This window comes from Acanthopagrus latus, chromosome 15 (assembly GCF_904848185.1).
Source record: "Acanthopagrus latus isolate v.2019 chromosome 15, fAcaLat1.1, whole genome shotgun sequence".
NCBI lineage: Eukaryota > Metazoa > Chordata > Actinopteri > Spariformes > Sparidae > Acanthopagrus > Acanthopagrus latus.
The window spans coordinates 9,290,071-9,310,601 of NC_051053.1; the positions used below are offsets into that span (position 1 = coordinate 9,290,071).

Genomic DNA, 20,531 nt, shown 5'->3' on the forward strand with positions numbered 1-20,531 from the left:
GGCATCCACCCCTTTCTTCCATTACTATACTACTACTAACTATCCTAACCTCATCTGACATTACATTGGATAATATTGTTAGGAACCTGGGATTTCTTTTTTTTTGACAGTGGGGTTCCACTCATGAAACTCTGGGGGCGCCAAATTGCACAAAATACCTACATAATGCTGCTTTAATGCCAGGGCTCGCCTCCCAACATGCAAAACAAGCTCCTGTGACACTGTTTTGCAAGCAGGGGCACCATTGCTGCTTCGTGGGTTATCACATTGTGATTAGTTTGAAGACATACACCGGCGTTTACCCCCCAGAATGAGAATTAGTTCAGCCAGACACAGGGTGAACCCTGGATGTGCTGCACCGTGATCGATTGTGTTACTGGCCTCAAGGTGACGACTGTACCACCAACTCTGATGTCAAAAGTGATTGGCGGCGGTCCCACCTGTCCTCAGTGCGACTGCATCTGACTCAACAGCTCCTGAAGAAACGCTGGCGATTCCGTGACAACACTAAATGACGGAAAACTCAAATTTCCCGTTCAAATCCAAGACAGTCCGTTGGTGTGAATATGTCACAACATGTCCTCTGAATGGTACTTGCCATTTCACGACTCTGCCAGACTTATTCTGTGTGCAACTGTGGCTGTTAGCTGGACGCAAAAAAAAAAAAGAAAAAAGAAGAAAAAAGAAGATCTGAGGCTGAGAAAGAATTACTCTTTTGACAGCCGGGCACAGGTTGTTAGTGGGGAGAACAGAGGTTTTTGGCGCTGGCGTTACATAAGCAGCAGAGTCTCTGAGAAGCTGTGTGTTGATCCGCTGTGGACCCCTGTGATTCCCTCCTCCTTCAAAGCAGCTGCTGAAACGGGGGAGCCGAGCATCATAAACTCTACAGCTCCGACTCCCTTCGACAATTTACAATGCCCTGTCACTTTCGACACAAACACACACACACACTCGCGCACGTCCACAATCCTTTTCTCCATCTCCGTCGTCACGCCGCGGCTTTTGTTAATTCCGCATACAGAAGCTTGTCAAATAACAGCCCCGCTGTCTCACTTATTCTTGAAATAAACTATTTTGAGCCGACGTGCACGCTAATAAGCTTAAAAGTCTCTGGTAATCCAGCAGCTGTGGTTATTCTGAGGTTATCCAGGATGCCTTGCAGTGGCTGAATATATGCAGCGCGGTTTAAACAGCTCGAGCATCTTAATTTCACAGTTTTCTGCAGTGTGTCCGTATAAATCCCTCATTCATATTCCAGCAGCTGGTCCGGTCATTAATTATGAATCGTGAAGCATTTCCAGAAATTTTCCCATTTGTTTTAACCCCCAGACTGTTGTGAACCCCCGAACACCAGAGTATAGAGAGTTGAGCTGCCCGGGCAACTCTGACTCTTAGACCGCAAGCTCTGTAGCGCCAATTTTGACTCCCAACAATAGTTAACAACTTCATTTGACTTGTGTTGTTGTCTTTGTAAGTAACTTTTGTACTGAAAAGCAGCTTGTTCTCAGAGGCTCCACTTATATTTTGGCAAAATGATATGACAAGTTGCATCGTCTGCGTTCATTTAAGCACTACTTTACCGCACTGCACAAAGGTACCAGCAAAGCTTCTCCTCTTATAAGCTGATCAAACAGTACCTGTAAGTCATCAACAACCTCTTAGGGCTAGTTCCATGTGCCATGACAGCTGTGTGTATGTTTTAATCATGCAAGCGTGAATACAAAAAAATTTTAAAAAGAGGCTCTAGAGATGTGCGCACGCTACAAATGCACATTTGTACTCGCAGATCATCGATGGATTCAGTGTAATCGTCACTCTTTCTTTAGGTTGCTCTGCCTGGGATTACCGCTGTGAAATCAGCAGCCAATCCAGTGTTTCTCAGCCCGACACTGAAGACAGTCAGTGCTCTGTGCTGAGAGGTGGATTAAAACATGCATAACATCCCCGCTTTGCACAAGCACGAAGCTGAGGGGCACGTCAGGGGAGGCTCCCTGTACAGTCAGAAGACAGTGGTGGCACCATGCTGGGTCAAGGCATCAGGACAGATGTGTCCAGCCACGCAGCAACACACACTTAAAGGAGGCAGAGGGTCCCTTAGATGATGTCAGCAGGAATTGTCAGTTTCCTAAATGTGCTCCTGCAGATCAGGGAGACCCATCTTTTCATGACAGTCTGCATGAGCTTTTACTGGGATCTCTAACATGTTCCCTGACTGCCGGGGTTCACGTCCCAGCAGCCCCTTCCCGATGCTCTGGTATTTGAGCGGTGACTCTGTGATGGGTGGAGGATGGAGAGTGAGAGAGGGGGGAATCCCTGCTGCAATAACAACTTAAGATCCTCCCTAGGGACCAGTACATTTAGCACAGTGTTCATCTGAGCAGAATGGGTCGCGCATTCCCCCAGTCCCACTCCACCCTCCAAAAAAAAAAAGAAAGAAAGAAAGAAAGAAAGAAAAGCAACGCGTCGATACCAGAGTGATCTGGACAATGGAAGTCGATTCTGGGCTTCATTATTTTTGGGGGGTATTCCAGGAGCATTACACGATAAAGGAAAGATAATAAATACATAACGCGATTACATGCTGGCTGGATTTGGTGGCACGGCTCTGAAAACGGGACGCTGCCTGTTTGCGTAAAAACGTTGCGTCTCTGGCGCTAAGTTGCGCGCCTGGCTGATTCCCTCGAGCTCGGTGAGGTTTTCTAAAGTTGATCCGCGTCTTGAATGAGATGCGTGAGTAGCGCTGAGAGAAATGGCACAGCCGAAATCATCCCTCCCTCCTACCTCTATCAGGAATACACAGGGATGCTTCTAAATTTAGGGCTAAAAGAGCGAGAGAAAAAAAAAAAACAAAAAAAAAAACCCGACAGCTCCAGTTTGGGCTGCAGACGGTCTCCCTACCTTCCACTTTGGTGAGGGTGAGCACCGGACTGTTGCAGGCGGACAGCGGGGCAACCCTTGCGGAGTGTTTCTTCATGATGATGAGCTCGGATGGGCAGAGCTCTACACCGCTTCGACTACATCCCTGAAGCTGATTTGGTGCAGACACCAGACCTCTGGATGGGACCCTTGATGTTTCTAGAGCCGCTGTCCTCCTGCTCTCTGTCCCCTCGCATCCATCCAACTCCCTGTTGATGGGCTCTCTCTCTCCCTCTCTCTCTCTCTCTCTCTCTCTCTCTCTCTCTCTCTCTCTCTCGTATCCCCCCCACCCCCTTCCTTCCTCCCTTCCTTCCTTCCTTCCTCCACTTGCCTCCCCCTCCTTAAAAACCTGCTGTATCCAGTGCGTCCTGGCTGGTCTCTCCTCACGTACAGTTTGGCAATTGCTGCAATTCGCCAACGTCACGCATCCATCAGCCGATCACAGCCGCCTCCCACCCATCCACCCACCCACCATCACCCCCCTGTCCCGAAGCACTTGTGCCCGGCTGCTCCCTGCGTGAGACAAACCGGACCACAACCGGACTATGTGACAGATATGATGGGACCAGTGCAGTGAGGGTTGGAGGGTGGTGTGCGGCTGCTTAGCCCATAAACACTCTAATTACAGCTGTTTCTGGTGAATCGAATTACAGGCTAATGAAATGAACTAATCCTTATTTTTATCTGGGGACCACGTGGATTCAATTAAGTCTGACTGAAAGTCCCCAGACCCCCACTGTGTAACACAGCCTTTTCATTGGCTTCAGGAGCTGCTTTTCCTGCTCATGCCTTCTGGGTGTCGCTTCAAAGCTTCAATGAGAAAGCATTTTAGTTTTAGTTTTTAAAAAAATCTGAAATAAGCACAGACAGAGGCTACAGACAGGAATAGCCAAAGGTTTAGTTGTGGAAAATCTCTGAAAATTTGGTATGTATAGCGGGTTAAAGGATAAGTTCTCCCAAAACTGAAAAAATGAGTCGTTAACTACTCAAGATGGATGGGTCCACAAAACATTTCTGGAGCAAAACAGTGTTGGTGCATCCTCCTGAACAACTTAAGTAGATGGGGACTTGTTTTAAAATGTCTAAAAAGAAAAAAATAAAACTACTAAAAATATATACAAAATGACTCCACACAGCTCATCCAACCCAAATTTAATTGAGAAGGTGCTACTTTCCCTGTTTTAGTAGCCAAAATCTCCACTGTAGCTGCTAAACTATAAGCGTTAGCACGTACCGACAAGTCGAGATCCTGTGTAATATCTTTTTTAAAATACATTTCGGAAATTTGGAGCTGTTTGGAGTCATCTTTATTTTTTTTGTTTTGTTTTATTTCCCCCCATAGTTTCTAAAAAAGTTCCCATCTACTTCAGTTGCAACGCTATTGTGCTGTAACACTCCAGAAATGTTTTGTGGACTACGAAACTTCAGTCGACTTTCCGTCAGCGTGAGGGTGAGTACAGAATGACTGCATTTTCATTTTTAGGTGAGCCTTCCCTTGCCGTATAAAGTTATTGAATTTCAAATATATTACAGTATTAATAATGGATTTTTTTTTAACCTTAATTCCTGGTTTTCTGTGACTGCAGTGACATGATAATATGTGCCATTTACTATACTCTTCATAAATACATTTATGGCAAATGATTCTTCCTATTTGAGCAGTAAATCTTTAATGTTTCTCGCTCTCCCTTTTCTAATCCCCTTCTGTTGTGTCCAGCTGGGTGTGGTTGATAAAGAGGATGTAGTAACATTAGGTATTTGCAGATTTACCTTGAACATTAGATATTTAATATTTAGTTACTTTATAACTTCACTCTTATTTACTTCAGTATCATAACATATGCCAGATGGGCTGCATCTCAGAGAGTTTTGTTCTGAATCGACACAGAAAGATATGAGACACACCCTTCCAGCTTTATGTCCTGATACAGATTCCAATAAGGCTCGGTGTATTCATCCATGACTGCTGTCTGTTCCTGTATTTAAGAACTGCGCTGTGTAGAACTCATTGGAGAAATGCTTTGATGGAAGGTAACTTGACTTGGGGCTGGCTGCCAACCATGACTGAATTAATGCAAATGATCGCAGCGACACAGAGTTTAATGCATTTTGGTTTTGTCATGGCCGGTACATGATTTATTCAATATGTTTAGTATTGGCACTGATGTTGATCTGGAGAACCACTGCCATTAACAGACTACTGACTCAGCTATGAGCTTATCAGAACCTCCTGTCAGCTATGTTGTGTAAGCAACTGAGACCTGACTCCCAGCTGACTGATTGATGGGCTGATCCGGGCCGGAGCCCTGATAGCTTTCAGTTTCACAAATCATGATTTTACCAAAGTCATCTAAGTTCAAACTCTACTGATGGCGGGAGTGAAGTGGGTCACTTCTGCAGGCTCATCCACGAAGCGAGGAAGAAGTGCTCTCGTGTCTCCTGTCTTTCTACCTAGCGCAGAAATTGGTTTTGAAGCCTGAAGTGACGGAGCTTCACAAAACACTTCACAAAACACAAAACCAAGAGCGGTCCGTCTGTGAAAACATCTGGTCAGCTGAGAGCGTGCCCGGCGCCCTCTCTGCATAATATCATGTCATTTTACGTGTCACTCGTATTTTACTTGTGAGAAGCCATTCACGCGGAGACAGATAATACATCAGAGGGAAGCAGATAGCTGCCAGTGGCACGCGTCGAACTGCTAGGTATTGATCCGACGATGTCCCCGTGACCCTGCGTTTAATATCTTCAAAGACATACGTGTGTCTGCATTGGTTCTTGCATGTGTGTTTAAAAGCCGCTGAGCACGCCTAAAGGAAGCTGCCCTGAATTATTCACCGCTTATACTCCACCTCACACTCGAGCGAGAATCCCCTGCCCTGCCTAACTAGGACAGGGAGCTCTCAAAACACTCTGCCCAGACCCATTCTGTCATCCCCCAGCAACCAAAACCCACTGGATCCTCCACTGTAGTTTTTTTTTTTTCACTACTTTCCCAGTCCCTTGTGTTTGGGTTTGAAAATGGGAAAATGTCAGGAAAGGTGGATGGGAGCTAATGGATGAAGTGCAAGAGCTCAACGTGAACAAACTAAAAGCACAGGATGTCTGACGGATAAACATCATGTCACCTATGAGTTATATTGTTTTGTGTGACGGTGAAATATCCCACATCACTTCTTTTTTTATTTCCTCATTTGGGCTCTGCAGCTGCCAGCTGTCTTTGGGGAACCAATGTTGTCAATTTCCATTAACTTGCGTGGTGAGAATGAGACGATTTAGTCGCTGTTCACATGCTATTATTGACAGAAAAGACAGGGAGGTGGAAATAGGTGGAGCGGGTGAGATCATTAAAAGATCCCAGCCAGTGACTCATAGGCTTTTATCTGCGAACATGGAGGAGGATCAAACCGGTCCGTGCTCTGAGACGCCACATGACAACTCTCTCGCTCTCTAACGCACATTCACATTCTGTATGTGAATAGGGGGGTAAGTGTGTGTGAGGAATGAAGAAGTGTAAAAGGGCTGCTGCACCAGCTCAGCCTTTTGAAATTCCTCATTTTCTTCCGAGAGACTGACAGAAGCCGATCCGGGGACGAGAGGCGATTATTCCTCCGTGTACAGTGGGATGTACTCGTAGGAGATGCTTGCACTTCTCTTAAATGTTTATTCATGCTGAATAATGAGGGATGCTGCACTAGCCATTTTCCAGGTCAAACAACCTTTAACTGCACTAATCAGTGTTTCTATAATGTTCCCACTGAAGGTCAAATCAATCAGGCATGAAAATGGTTCACATAAAGTCTAAGAAACTATTAAAGCTGTTGTATATAGGTGTTAAATAGCTCTACATTCCAACAGTAATCATTGGTATAGAGTCTCTGGTCTCTCCTCCCCCAGCTCATGCAGTAAAAGAGAAAATACATTTTCTGGTATCCCTGCCCACTTTGTCCAATCAGGGCAGAGAACTCTATTAAGAGGTGGTCCTGTAGAAGGATCCTCCTGTTTGCTGATATGTCGGGTGATCAACGCTGCACATTCATCTGATGACGGAGTGCTAACTGCAAAACGAACAGGAAGGTAGCTCAAATGACAACAAGCCTTACAGCAGTTTTATTTAAATTATTCCCTATTTTAATTTAAAAAATTAAAAATTGAGTCAGCGATACAAGAGATGTAGAGATACCTGATGAAGGTTTACCCTGTAGCCATAGAAAAAGCGGAAAGAAGGTACTGTGAAGCTGATCCTCCAGTGACTGAATATTGGCTTGTATTGCTCTGAATAAAAAGACTTTAATGAAAAAGTTGACCTTTTCTGCGAGATAAACGAAACATGTTTAAAAGAAATTGCGAAACAAGACACAAAATAAGCATCGATTTTAATATGGTATATTACAAAATGTGAACGTGTGTGAGTACTAAGTGGGAGTATGAATTTTAATGAATATCATGGTCCATCCCTGACAACAGTTCCCCCTAAATTTCACACACTGGACCTTGAAGAGTAAGAATTTGAGCTGTAATTCACTCACTAATAATGCCCAGCTAATTAGACATTAACAATCTGTATCTACTTAATCCATCGTGTATTCAACACTTTCACAAATCAGCTGTTTACTGTAATCCTACAGAGCAGGATGGGAAGAAGGAAAACAAGGTGGTCTGAAATCTATTCTATTGATTTTGCATAAAAGTGCTTCAGCTGCAAATCAGACTGCCCAGGGCACTTGATAGTGGATGATGATTGACTTAGACTGTTCAAAGGTGTGTGTGTAAGAGTAAATGATTTCTTGCTGTGTGATCTAAATGAACCAATAGTGTAAATGTGAAGACGGGCGCCGGGCTTCATTTGTGTACAGCAGCTGTTTGGTGGAGACTGTTGGAGCTGTTGTAGCTGCCGCTTTGCCAAAACATTAACAGACTTGTTATTGGCATTTCCGATCCAATTACACAGCTAATCCTGATTTAAGATAAATCAATTCCTTTGTCCAACGCCAACAACAACTCAGCTGGTATTAAGAAAGCCTGAAGACGGTTGCGCTCTTGTTGCTCACAGTATAAGTATAAGTATATATGCATCATGAATTAGATTTATTTACCTCATATTTGCGTTTAAAACAAGTAAATTAATCACACAAGCAAAAAATTAACATTAGAACAGATGGTCTGACTAGAGAGGAAACAAAAGCTTCATCTGATGTTAGATAAATGAAAATGAGCACAATCACAGCTGTCAAACAGGTTATTAACAGTTAGATTAGATGATAGATGTTCACTGCGAGTCTGGTTAAGAAAATGTTGAAGTGCTGCTTTGCTATTAGCCATGCTAGCAGTGTAACTCCAGGCGAGGTAGCGTTGATCAGCTGTCCACCGCTTGGTTAAAACTTACATTTCTCAACAACTATGGAATGGATTCTACAGATTCTTTACTGTTGGTTCCCATCAGGATGACTTGTATGTCACTAACCCCTACACTTTTCATTTAATGCCATCATAAAGTCATCACTGATAAGCGAATATTAGCATACTAACATGATAAATGCAGATGATGAGCATACCTGCTAAATCTCAGCATGTACTCGTCAGTATGGGAATATTAGCATGCCAAAGTTAGCATTCCACTCAAAGCGCTGCACGCAGAGATGCTATTGTGGTATCGTACAATGAAACTTTCGATAATGAACCATTGAACTGTTTGATTCTTTTGAAGACTTTCTGCAAACTTTTCCTGGCTTCAAAATGATCCAATAAAATCAAGTTTTGCAGTGTGAGCACAGCAGATGATTATGTACACAAAAATTAAATGGTTCAATTCCTTTTAATTTCACCATTAATATTGATGGGGCAGTTATTAATATTCATACCAAATATTGGCAGTGTTCTCTAACTAAAGAGACGACTGCAATGTTTTCATTTCTCTGGAAGAATTAGGTGGAGGATCTTTTCTTTTTTTTTTTTTATCTCTGAACTATCTCTCCCTCCACGGTTCCAGTCTGGGGCCACTTCTGGCTCCTGCTCCGCATGGAGAACAGGTACTGATGCTGTAAACATGATAGCTGAGGGTTCATTACTGAAGAGAAGACTGTCTCGCTGCCCTCGCACTTAATAAACAACTCCCAAGGCGTGAGAAAGGAGTGGGGTGGTGGTGGTGGGCAGTTGTAGCGCGGAGTCCTAAATAACAGCTCGTTTCAAGTACCAGAAAGGTCAAGTCAAATTAACTTAGCCTCTTCCTGGGCGCAATACATCTTCAGAGCAGACACAGCTCATCTGAGGAGGCAAGCGGCTGTCAAGGTACTGCAACCAACAGCAGTTTATTGGATTAATGGCCTCAGCGGGGTCCCCTGGGGTGCAGGAGGCAGAGAACTGTTGCCAAAACACCGTCTCCATTTTAGCTACATTACAGAGCCACATGGCGGCCAACGCTTGCATTGACCTTTCATACCAAACCTTAAACTGAAAAGAAAAAAGGCTTTGTCACAAACCATAGGCGGCTGTTTTCGGGAGAGACATACCACATGGGATATACTCAGGCATGATTTTCAATTGGTACTTTTGCAAATCAACCCCATGTGGACTGGGGATGAATCAACGCCTCTGCGTATCACTGTAACATATCTTCTCTCCGTGACAAGAGCAGCATGAAACTGTAATGTGATGATTGATAATCTGCTCCATGGGACTTGCTCGCCTCTCCGGTGATGCTATTGCTGGCAGTAGTCTATACTGCCGACCCTTCCAAAAAAAACCCCAAAACACTGCATTAAAGAAACAGCGTTAACTTCTCATACACTCAGTGATTTTTCTCTGCAGTCTGAAGATATGCTGAGAACAAGATCAGCCTCCAGTAGTTAAGCTTAACTGCTGGATATTTAAAGGATCAGTGGCAGCTCCAAGCTGTACGCTCTCTATAGATAGATGTGGGTATAAAATACTGAGAAGATGCATGCATGTCGCACTTTTAGTGTTTCAACTATAAAGGTGGAATTTTCCTTATTTAGCTTTCATAGACCAAACCATGGATACGTTCTGTGTTCCTTTCAAGTGATGAAGAGTGCAGAAGTCGATCAATTTAAATGTCTTCTTTTGTCCAACCAGCAGTCGAAGAGCCAAAGATATTCAGTTAAGGACAAACAAAACCAGCCAAATATTCACATTTGAGAAGCTGGTACCAGTGAGCTTTGGACGGTTTTGCTTAAATTTCATTGTCATGATAAATTTATTGTCACTACTTCAGCTCTAGATTACATACACTTCCGCATATGCTCCGAATCACAAACTCTAGATCACATACACCCCTCCACATATGTTCCCTTACACAAAACAGATAAATAGTCTGACAGTGTGAGCTTGCGTAAGAGAAGGGAACATGGGTCAGAGAGCCTGTAACCCCCCACTCAGAACACAGAGCTGTCTTGGAGAAACACTGAGAGCCACTCTGGCCGCCACTTGAAATCAAGTGATATAGGACTTCATCTTAATTACAACCACAGCTAATAAAGTCCAGCAGCATCTATTAAAATGCCATCAAGTTGTAATACCTTGTGAAAGCCCTTATAATCACACTCTACCCCGGTGGCCCACGCTTAATCAGGAGAAGAAAGAGAGTCTACATTAAATTTATATCCCGCAAGAGGAATCAGCCCACGACAGCACAATTCTCCTTTCCAATTAACGTTTTTTCCAGAGTTACAACATGTGATGTGTTAAAGGTTTATTTGTGGTGCAGATGTGCAGGCAGGTCCAGAGGCTGTGGGTCTGCAGGACATGTGGGCAGAGATGCTTTAACTGGTGATACAATGAGCACAAACAGGCCAAACAGCAGAGGAATAAAGCTGGACTCGACACATCGGCAGGCAAATTGGATACAGCTGGTTAACCTTTTCTGTATGAAATGTCCCAGGAGCCCTTCTTAAAAAGAAACAGATCACCTATCATTTGCCCATAGATCACAATATACAACGCAGCCAAACATGAACATGCTCTGATTTTGTATGAATAGAAAAATCTTAGTGTCTTTATTTATGGCAGCTTAAGCCACACAGACTGTGTTTGAGCTGAGGCCAAGAAAAAGGCTTGAAGAGACGCAGCAGCACATATGAGTCCTATGCCAACATCCTACTCTTATTGCTTCAGGTTGTCACGGTATATGACCACACTTGAGCAACATCTTAAGAAAAAAACATATGTGTGTGTGTGTGTATATTATATATATATATATATATATATATATATATATATATATATAAAAAAGAAAAGAAAAGAAAAGAAAAGATATATATATATATATATATATATATATATATATATATATATATATATATATATATATATATATATATATATATATATAACCTAACCCTAACCCTAACCCTAACAGGGTAAATATAACGCTTCTTTGCAGATGCACCTTGATCAAAATTACACACAGCATCGCCTGGAACCTGCCCTGTAAATCCACTTTCTATGCCTTGTTTTTACCTTCCAGTCACAAGCCTCTCTTGCTAACATCTAATCAGAGTGGTGGTTCCATGTGTAACAGGGCTGCGCTTGTCACATTATCCTTGAAGACGCTATTTAACTCCTACTCACTCCAGCAACAGAGAAACCGACCCTTGCACCCCGACTGCTGGCTAAAGAGAGAAGCTTCACTTAAGAGATATTCTCTCCAGTACATGCTGCTAGCTCCCTCTGTTGTCGAGCTACAGCATGACTATGTAATTGCTGATTTTTATATCCACTGGGGAGGCAGTGTAGCCCAAATCAGTTTCTGATCAAGGTTTTTTATAATCAGGGTTTTTTTTAATAAGTGTGAAACTGTTGGCGTCCCCTCGGGCAAAGCCTGGAGAAAGGCACCCCCTCCTTAGTTTATTTGTTAAGTTTCACTCAATGTAATGCCCATGGGATCATGAAATCATGACAAAAATTGTCATTTAATATTACATCAAATACATAACAGAGGTCTATCCTAAGGTATTTATTAGTATCTGACTTTGAGAAAGTGGGAAAAACAATAAAAACTTCATCAAATCATACACATTTAGGCTTTTTTACACAATCTTCTAATGTAAGAATGTTGTATTTTTTTCCACTTCCATACATTGAAGCTCCCCTGAAACCACTTTTAAACCCCCTGGTCTAAATAACTTCAAACTGAGGATAAACGTATCGTAGTCCTCCTCACTGAAACTGATTTTAATTCTGCACCTGCTCAGTGGATAACTTTGCATTCAATGTGTTTGTTTTCAGCATTCAGAGTCGGCCGTGGTCCTGAAACCGAAAAAAAAAGGACTCCCGTCTGTTTTTGCCAGAGTGGCTCCTCTTTAAGCTGCTATCTCGCTGAGTTTAACATTATTCAAATTGTTCTAAATTGCCTGTAATTACGGGGCACTGTTTCCAAAAAAGCTTCTCTGCAGCATTTGCATTTACATCAGGTAATTACCTGAGCCAGAAAAGTGCAGTCATGACATTCTAACATATCATCTTTTGCCATCCTGGTATGAAACAAAGAAATTACACTGTTGAGTTTTGCTCCAGTTATGAGAAGCAGAAAACAACTGTTTTATGCATACAACTCCAGAACAAACAGCACATTTTATATGTCATGTTGCTGTTTTTTGACACGAGTCTATGACACAAACTAAAAAGGAAACAATAGGAATAGTCAAGGAGTCACACATAACAAATATGCTTCATTTAGCACACCTGTTAGGTACACCCTGACACTGCAGAGCATCCATTGTGGCTGTAGGGGGCACTGTGACCACATGCACTCACGGGTAAAAAAAAAATAAATAAATAAATAAATCCCCACATAATGACACCCACTCATGGTTTGGATGGGAGAAGCTGAACCCAAGAAATCAAACTGCAGCCCAGCAGCGCAGCAAAAAAAGTGGAACAGCGGTAATGAAAGGTGACAATGTGACCCACTTACACACCTGTCCAGGACACTCAAATGAAAGCAAACACACATTTAGGAGCACACGACCATAATGAAAGATTTTAGATGAGCACACTGCTAGAGTGCGTGCACACACACACACACACACAGGTGGATAACACTATAGAGCAGCAGCCCATTGTGATCACGTCTCACTTTCTCCTCTCTTTCTAAGGACATTGTTAGAGCTCGGTCACACTGTGAGGCACTGACTCCCATATTTGATTTAAGGTCTTTTTCCCAAGGGACATCCTTCATAGTGAGGTGCCAGAATGGAACAGCGAGTCCAGGGTGACCTGGAAAAGCACTGACGGTTCTACTGGCAGCCGTGTTGGGTTTCTAAAACTTTGATATGCAAGTTTTAAAAGCAGCGTCTGACAGCTAGCAGAGCCCCAAAGACACCAAATCGTTTGTAAAAACTGCAGGTTGAAAGTAAATTATTTAAATGGTGAGGCTGGTGTTATTGCATAGACTAAATCCAACGATGCATTCGCGCATCTCTTAATGCTTTCTGACTTCCCCCCCTTCTTCGGTTCCTTTGTTCTTCCTGAAAATGTATGTATTTCAATTATTACGAAAGGCCAAATAATTCCCTGAAACAGCTGTCTCCGTGGCTTTCTATCAAATGTTACATCAACAGGAGTAAATAGTGCATTTGCTGCCGACTACTTTCAGCCACGGTTCGATACGCATTTGGTTCTCTGGTGAGTATTTACAGCGGCTGGAAGGTGAATGTGAGTACCCATAAAAAACAACAAAAACAACAGTGCCCGTGTTCATCATAATTCAGTTTTTAATGTTCTTTTGAGGAGGGCAATGAAGCTCAGTGGCACAGAGGAAGCTTTACTAAGCAGCTGAACATTGCTGGTTTTGCTCTTTTATAGGTAAGTTTGAACGAAAACATAACCAAAACACAAGCTCAGATTTAAACAAAAGAACATAATGCACCTACAGTGTATGATATATAATGGTTACAACCTTCGCTCTTTGTGTCTGAGACATACACAGGTATTTGTCTGATAGTCAAGACCGCCTAAACCAAGACCCAGTATCGACACCGAGGCAAGACCAAGACTCTGAGGGGTTGAGACCAGTGTGAGTACCACAACAAAATAAAACACAACATAACGTGGAAACTGCAAATCATAGTCACTCCTAAAATTGATCTGAGAGGTCCACATTCCCATGAGACACCCACAGAAACCAAATGAAAATTAATCTTCATAAAAACCCAGCAGATGTATTGGTACCTGATATTGGCCTGTCACAGATATAATAGTGTATATGTTAATACCATCTGATATGAAACTTCTGGTTTTTCAGACCTTGGTGTAGAAAAATTGGCCACAAAAATGGCTTATCAGTTGGGTTCTAAACATATATGTACGTGAGAAGTGTACCGTTAGATACATACTGATAAAATAATCAAAAGTTACTGTAGAGATGAATTTTAAATGAGGGAATTTGACGTTGTTTTGTGTGTGCAACAAATACCAACAAGCCCTGAAGAGCTGAAATTAATCAAACTATTCAACACTCCTCTGAGAGACTCTTTTTTGTCTCGTAACACACAAACGTATCAAATATTTGTATAATGGAGTGGTATCCCTGACGTCTTGACTGGTCTCAAAAGAGTCCTCCTTGTCTGACACTCAATCAAGAGCTTCAAGAAGTGGTCCAAGACGGATCTGATCTCGGGTAATACAACACTACTATGAGGCAGTTATAATATACTTGTGCGCTGCAGTTCATTTTATATCCAGGCAGTTAAAAAAGATTAAGTAACAATAACAGCGACTGGAAACATGGACTTCAACGAGGTGCCACAGTAATTCTTATACCCTGAATTTTTGATACACTTTTATTCATCCCTCCAGCGGGAAATCCTCTGTCCCTCCTGTCTAATTGGAATGCGGCACTGGAGACATACCAGTTTACTGCTGATTAAAAAAAAGCCCTGCGGACGGAGTGAGGAGTTATTAATGCTGCTGAGCGATGCTTCCACACGTGTGGACACACGGGGGACCAAACCTCTAACATGCAGTTTGGAGACAACCTTTGCTTTCTGCCTGACCAATCCCACAGCTCCACTTAAATCACCTCGCCAACAAACGAGAAGAACATCATCTGAGCCTGAGCAGTGACCGAGCCCAGGATCCTGCTGCGGCGGGACCTGTTAGCACTTTTCATTGGATCCTCTCCTGCTGAAACCCTCTCCCTGTTGTTGGTGACACGGGACCTGAAACGAGGGATTCAGTCAATCTCCATCTTTGCTGCCGATTGCCATGGAGACTGCTCGCAGAGCCGAGAACATCTTGTGCACAAACGAGAGCGGTGAATAACAGTAAAATATTACACCTGAGGCTCTAAACCTCAATTATGCAGAGATTTGGTCATATGAATCAATTTGCTTGAATATAATTGAGCCTGGCAGACTGACAGAAATTAGACTCTGCCTTTTGTGGAGAATAATTCAGAGCTGGGGAATAGGTTCAAACTGAAAACTCGGAGCTAAGTACAGTTGGCAGTTCCAGCCGTAACAATATGAAAGTCTTTTTTTCACGAGGGGGGAAGGATATCTACTGATTCCCAAGTAGAAGGAAAGAGGTTCACTCAACCCTGTATAATCACGCTGGCATCCAGCTTCAGATCTGTTAGTTTTTCATCTTTGAAGCGTTCGGACTGGGAGCCAAATGCAGCCAGGTTGCTTTCAACGCTGATCAAACCGGCTCCTGATCACTTGCGACCCCCCGTCTCTCCATCCACAGCATCAGCAGCAGCAGCAGGTGTTTGGAGGCCCTTCAAAAGGGCCAGCAGCAGGTGTGTGCGCTGTCAGTAGTGCAAAACTCCACACTCCTACTCTCCATCCTCCATCTCCGCTCCTCACGCCAGCCTCGAACTGCGAGAGCGACCGGGCAAACAGTGAGCCGCCAGTGTCGGACAAAAATAGAACTTGATGTCCTTGCGTTCCCGAAGCTGTAAATGCCCAGCTTCTGTGCGCTTGTTATGGGCTCTGTGGAAGAGCTGTTAGTCTTTATTGTCTGGTGATGGGATCGCCAAAAAATGAGGCAATTCATCATCCCAACGAGACCGGTTCTCATTACAGGGAAGTCTCCTCATTAGAAGTGTGGTGTAAGAAACATGGGCGACAAATGCCACCTGAATTCATGCTCCATTCTCCACGGTAATTACCCCGAGGAGAGCGAGCGAGGTGCTCCACATCTGAAGGCTGCATTGTCTCCGTTACAGACCATTTGCACCATTCAGACAGGATATAAAATCAGCCTTTCTAAAAGTTGTCTGAACAGTTAATGAACTCAATACCCCGCTATAAACAACAGGCTCTTCCCTAATAAATTACACTAATATCCAATGTAGTACATTCCCACTGTGACCATATTTATTCTTGGTCAAAAAGGCAGCGAAAGGACTTTTAAAAGCTGCGTATTTCTGTCAGCGCCCGGAGACGAAACGCAGTAATCAAAGCTTTTAAACGCTTGATATCATTTCCAGTCGTAAACAGTTCTGTCAGAGTACTGTCCTTAAAAAAGCGTGGAGTGATTGTGCATAGTAAGTGCTTGGGCAAATGGAGGCCCGGGCATTGGCTTGATTTGAATAAGCATTGTGATTAAGTGGTTGCTCCGTACATGTAGTGGGCTGAGGGATGTGGACCAGTCAGCTCCCTGAGGGGGAGAGGAGGTTCAAGCCTTCCTGGCTCCTTCTGCACTCCCCCATTGGCTGTCGGCTCTCATCCATGTCCACAGCTCCCTTAATTGCCTGATTTCCTGACCCCACGTTGAATAGTTTGTACGCTGGGGGCTGGGGGGTTATAATAATGACTTGTAGTGACATGCTTGGGGAAGAGTCGCTCCCTCGACTATCGCAGCTCTCACCGACTGACTGTCGCCCCGACACAGGGCCCTTGATTTAATACTTGAATTAAATCCGCGTTTGAGGCCACGCAACAGTGTTTCTCACAGATAATGTGGCACCGGCGCTTTCAGATGGTAACGGTGCAAAACGAACTGTGTTGGGGGACTGTATTACTCCTCCTCCATTCAGATGGATTAAGTAATGCAGCTGGAAAACAAAACTCTGCCTTAAACTAAGAAATGCTGAAGAACAGAGAGAAAACCAATATTTAAGTTTTATTTAAACATCAGCTAAACTGTATTACAGCTACTGAATGGTTTGCTTGGAAAATGTTTCATCTCCTGACATCTAGTTCAATTATCAGCAGGGATTTAATTCTGTCCAATACTTTGGTTTAATACCTGCAAAACTGTCAGCTGTACATATTTGAGGCTAAACACAACACGTCAACATGCCATAATTATTAAGCATTTCTCTGACACTTTATGGACTAAGCAACTTATTAATCAATCAAGAAAAGGACTGAGAATAAGAGCAATCATTAAAGCCAGCCTGCTGTTTCTCCTACAGTAAAATGTCTGAGCTACACTGACGGAAAAATACAATTTGTGAGCTCTACAGATTAAATGCTCACTATCACTTTGGAGATGTGGTCGATGAAATCATCAGATCATGATGAAACATCAAATTTCCGTGCAGCTCTCCTTTCAAGTCAAATAAAACCACAAAAGCCTACAATAGACTCCTGTGTTGATGGTCACAGAGGCAAAGTAAGCAACAGCCTGCTCAGCAATGTATTCCTGACATCTGCTGGGCTTTGAAATAGAAACATGAGAGACGGGGGGGGATGAAAAATCATTTAAGTCATGTCCTACTCATCACGACAAACAGTTTAATATGCTGCACGGAGGCTTTCAAGCAGATCAATGACGGACACATGAAGACCGGGGAGTTGTCTGCGCGCTCACTGCGCTGTTGTTCAATGTTTATGAAAGCTCCGAGCAGCGAGGAAACCAGAGAGATGGTCGGATGCGCTTGCTCATTGCTTTTGGACTCCTAAGGAAATCAACTGCTTAGACTCACACGGTCATTAGTGATACTCCTGCGAGCACACCAATAATCTGTGAGGTGGAATCAGAGACCGAGAGACAACAGTGTACGAACGTGATTCTGATTCCCATGAGACGTAATTCTAGTAAATCTCTAAAACCTTATCCATTTCAATTGATTACCTCGTTCCTCATTACTTGAACTGCGGACATTAATCAAATTTCTATCTACGTTAATTAAATATCAGTTCAAGCAACATATGAAAGCAAAGGAGAACTTTCCTAAAAGATTAAAGTCAGAGTGCACAATGAGGAATATTGGCCTTTGAACAGTTCCAGACAAAAGGAACGAGCTGTCACACACTCACCAAAGCTAATTTTTCTAATGCAGAAGCCTATCACAGCCAATACACACTACAAAGGCGGCATGGGGGTCTCTATCATCTAAAAATAGATTCATCCACTTCATCGTCTTTGTTGTTCTTCCGAGCTCCATCCTCTTTATTTGACACGTCTCTTAAGACTCAGAGAGCAAATCGCTCTCAGACGTTTACAGTAGCATCAGCATCCTGTCAGGAAACACATCACCTGCTTTGAGGAGTAGACTGAATTAAAAAAAAAAAAATGTTTTCTTGCCGTTGTTGTTGTTGCTGCTGTTGCGGTTTTAATCGGCTGATGAGTAAGCTCACACGCTCACTGTCTCCCCGGAGTCTCCACTTCCCTGGCAACCAATTAAGAAATCATCTGACACGCTGCTCAAGTGAAATCGAACTTAAACCAGCAGGATGTAATGAGTGCATTAGCTTTACAGGCACCGGCAGTCAGAGTTTGGTACTTATGGATGGAGCCGGGCTGGGTGTTTCCGTTGGTTTCAAGTTGTCGTGCTTGGCCAACAGTTTGCTTCATATTCACAGACATGAAACTGGTGTCAACCCTGTCATCCCGCGAGAAAGTGTCTTTCCCAAAACGTAGAGCTATGTCTTTAATCCCAGGCTTTAGAGAAACAGAGGGAAGATGTTTTTCCATGCAGAGTGAAGGGAGGGAAGCTTGCTGAGAGAATACATCTGCCGCCAGTGGTAACACCAAGCACTGTATCCTGCAGGCTTAATTGTGCTCCTCCCTGTCCCCCCCGCCGGTTTGCCCCAGGCTGCACCATCACAACCCCCACCCCTCCTCCACCACAGGCTCTTCTCCATCTTTAAAACAAGAGAAGGGGAAAACAGTGCTGCTCTTACACAGCGTGACTAACGTACCTAAAGCGCTGCAATAAATAACGGGCTGAAAATAAGCTCAGGGTTGCAGTGCCCTCCAAATGTACACAATTAATTGTTGGTGCAGACTTTTTAAGCAAGCAAATATTGTGTAAAATGTGTCTGTTAATCAGAACTGTGCTTCACACGCCATGCATGGCCGCTCCCGTTTTGTTCCTCCTTTGCCTGAGACAACAGAAACCCTCTCAAAATTAATCTCAAGCGTCACATGCTCAGCTAACTTGATTTTTTTTTCTCTCGCTGCAGTGGTAACAGAAACGGCTGTGACATGTTTCCCTCCAACATGTCTCTTCCCACTTTTACCTTGGAAACAGAAAGAGGACAGAGAGGCCGTGAAAAGAAGTTCAGGAGACTGTGGAGGTTTGAGAGGGCGGGTTGCACACATTCAGTCACACTTGTGTTACGTAACAAATGTCTGTCAGGGATATCAAAACAGGCAAACAATAAGACAGTGAACAAAATAAGACAGTGGCGTGAACAGATGCTGCTAGACTGTGCAAGCGGAAGGAAGGAGGATAATAATAGAGCGTAGCACAGAGGATCCTTGGAGGGAATCAAACTACACTTTCACATGTTTCCTTTTCATCTACATTCCTTTTTACATATCCGATTTGTGGAAAATCATGCATTTGAGACACCTCAAAAAGTAAACAGTGGAGCTGCTGATGGCTAAAATATTTGCGAGTGTGGCTTTGTGCATCTTTGCTACCAGCAAAGTCTCGTATCTGGACCATGTGTGATCGTGGTGAAGCACTGTAACGCCCGCTGGTACAGTGACACAACGCTGCGTGGTGCGACACCGCAGTCAACGTCAGTGGGTCGGTGGTTACACTGTTTGTCATTTTGAAGTGGTTTGTTATTATAAAAGCTACACCATAAAATCCCACTTGAATCTCTGCATGAGAGGCAAACATGGAAACAGCTTTAATGCAAATAAGGGCCAGCAAATCTCTCTGCACAGGCTTCTATCCAACAAATCACATATTCCATTCATGCGCGCTGAACACAGTTTGTTTGCAAATGATTGTATTCTGTTTTGTTTTTTATTCATGTTTCCCACAGCATTGCAACCTTTCTTTTGAAAAGGGGGAGGGCAGTCATAAAAAATGTTTATCCCATTGAAACATGACATTTTGTGGAACGCTGGAGCTTTTGTTCCAGGGATGATTTATCTTGGGGTCGGAGCAACAGGTTTAAAACGAGCGTAATCGAACAAGAATTAGTCATCGTCTCTCCTCGCCATCAGCCTCTGGACAACATGAGTCACTGATGCTGATGAGAAGTGTGTTGGCCCTGGACCCACTCACAGGTTAGTCTACAATATGTTTACTACCCTGTGTTATGATCTGTGAGTAAGTGAGCCATTTTGGTCTCAAGTGAGTGATAAATGCTTGTTTCTGTTTTCTCTCATTATGTGACTGACTGTATGATGATTTATGTCTTGTGCAATGAATGTGATACAATATTTGGATTTGTCTGCTGCCTTTC

General features: G+C 43.2%; 1 protein-coding gene across 5 annotated transcripts in view; it reads right to left on the reverse strand.

Moving 5' to 3' along the window:
* Window positions 1-20,531, reverse strand: part of slc35f3b (solute carrier family 35 member F3b) — a 59,172-nt gene that overhangs the window by 24,018 nt on the left and 14,623 nt on the right. Inside the window, exon 1 of one of the 5 annotated variants that reach the window (XM_037123386.1) lies at window positions 2,899-3,135. The exons of the other annotated variants lie outside the window; for them this stretch is intronic. Coding sequence (XP_036979281.1) covers window positions 2,899-2,974 — 76 coding nt within the window. The 5' untranslated portion in view covers window positions 2,975-3,135. Of the gene's footprint in view, window positions 1-2,898; window positions 3,136-20,531 lie in introns of those variants that run through there. 5 annotated transcript variants of the gene reach the window in all.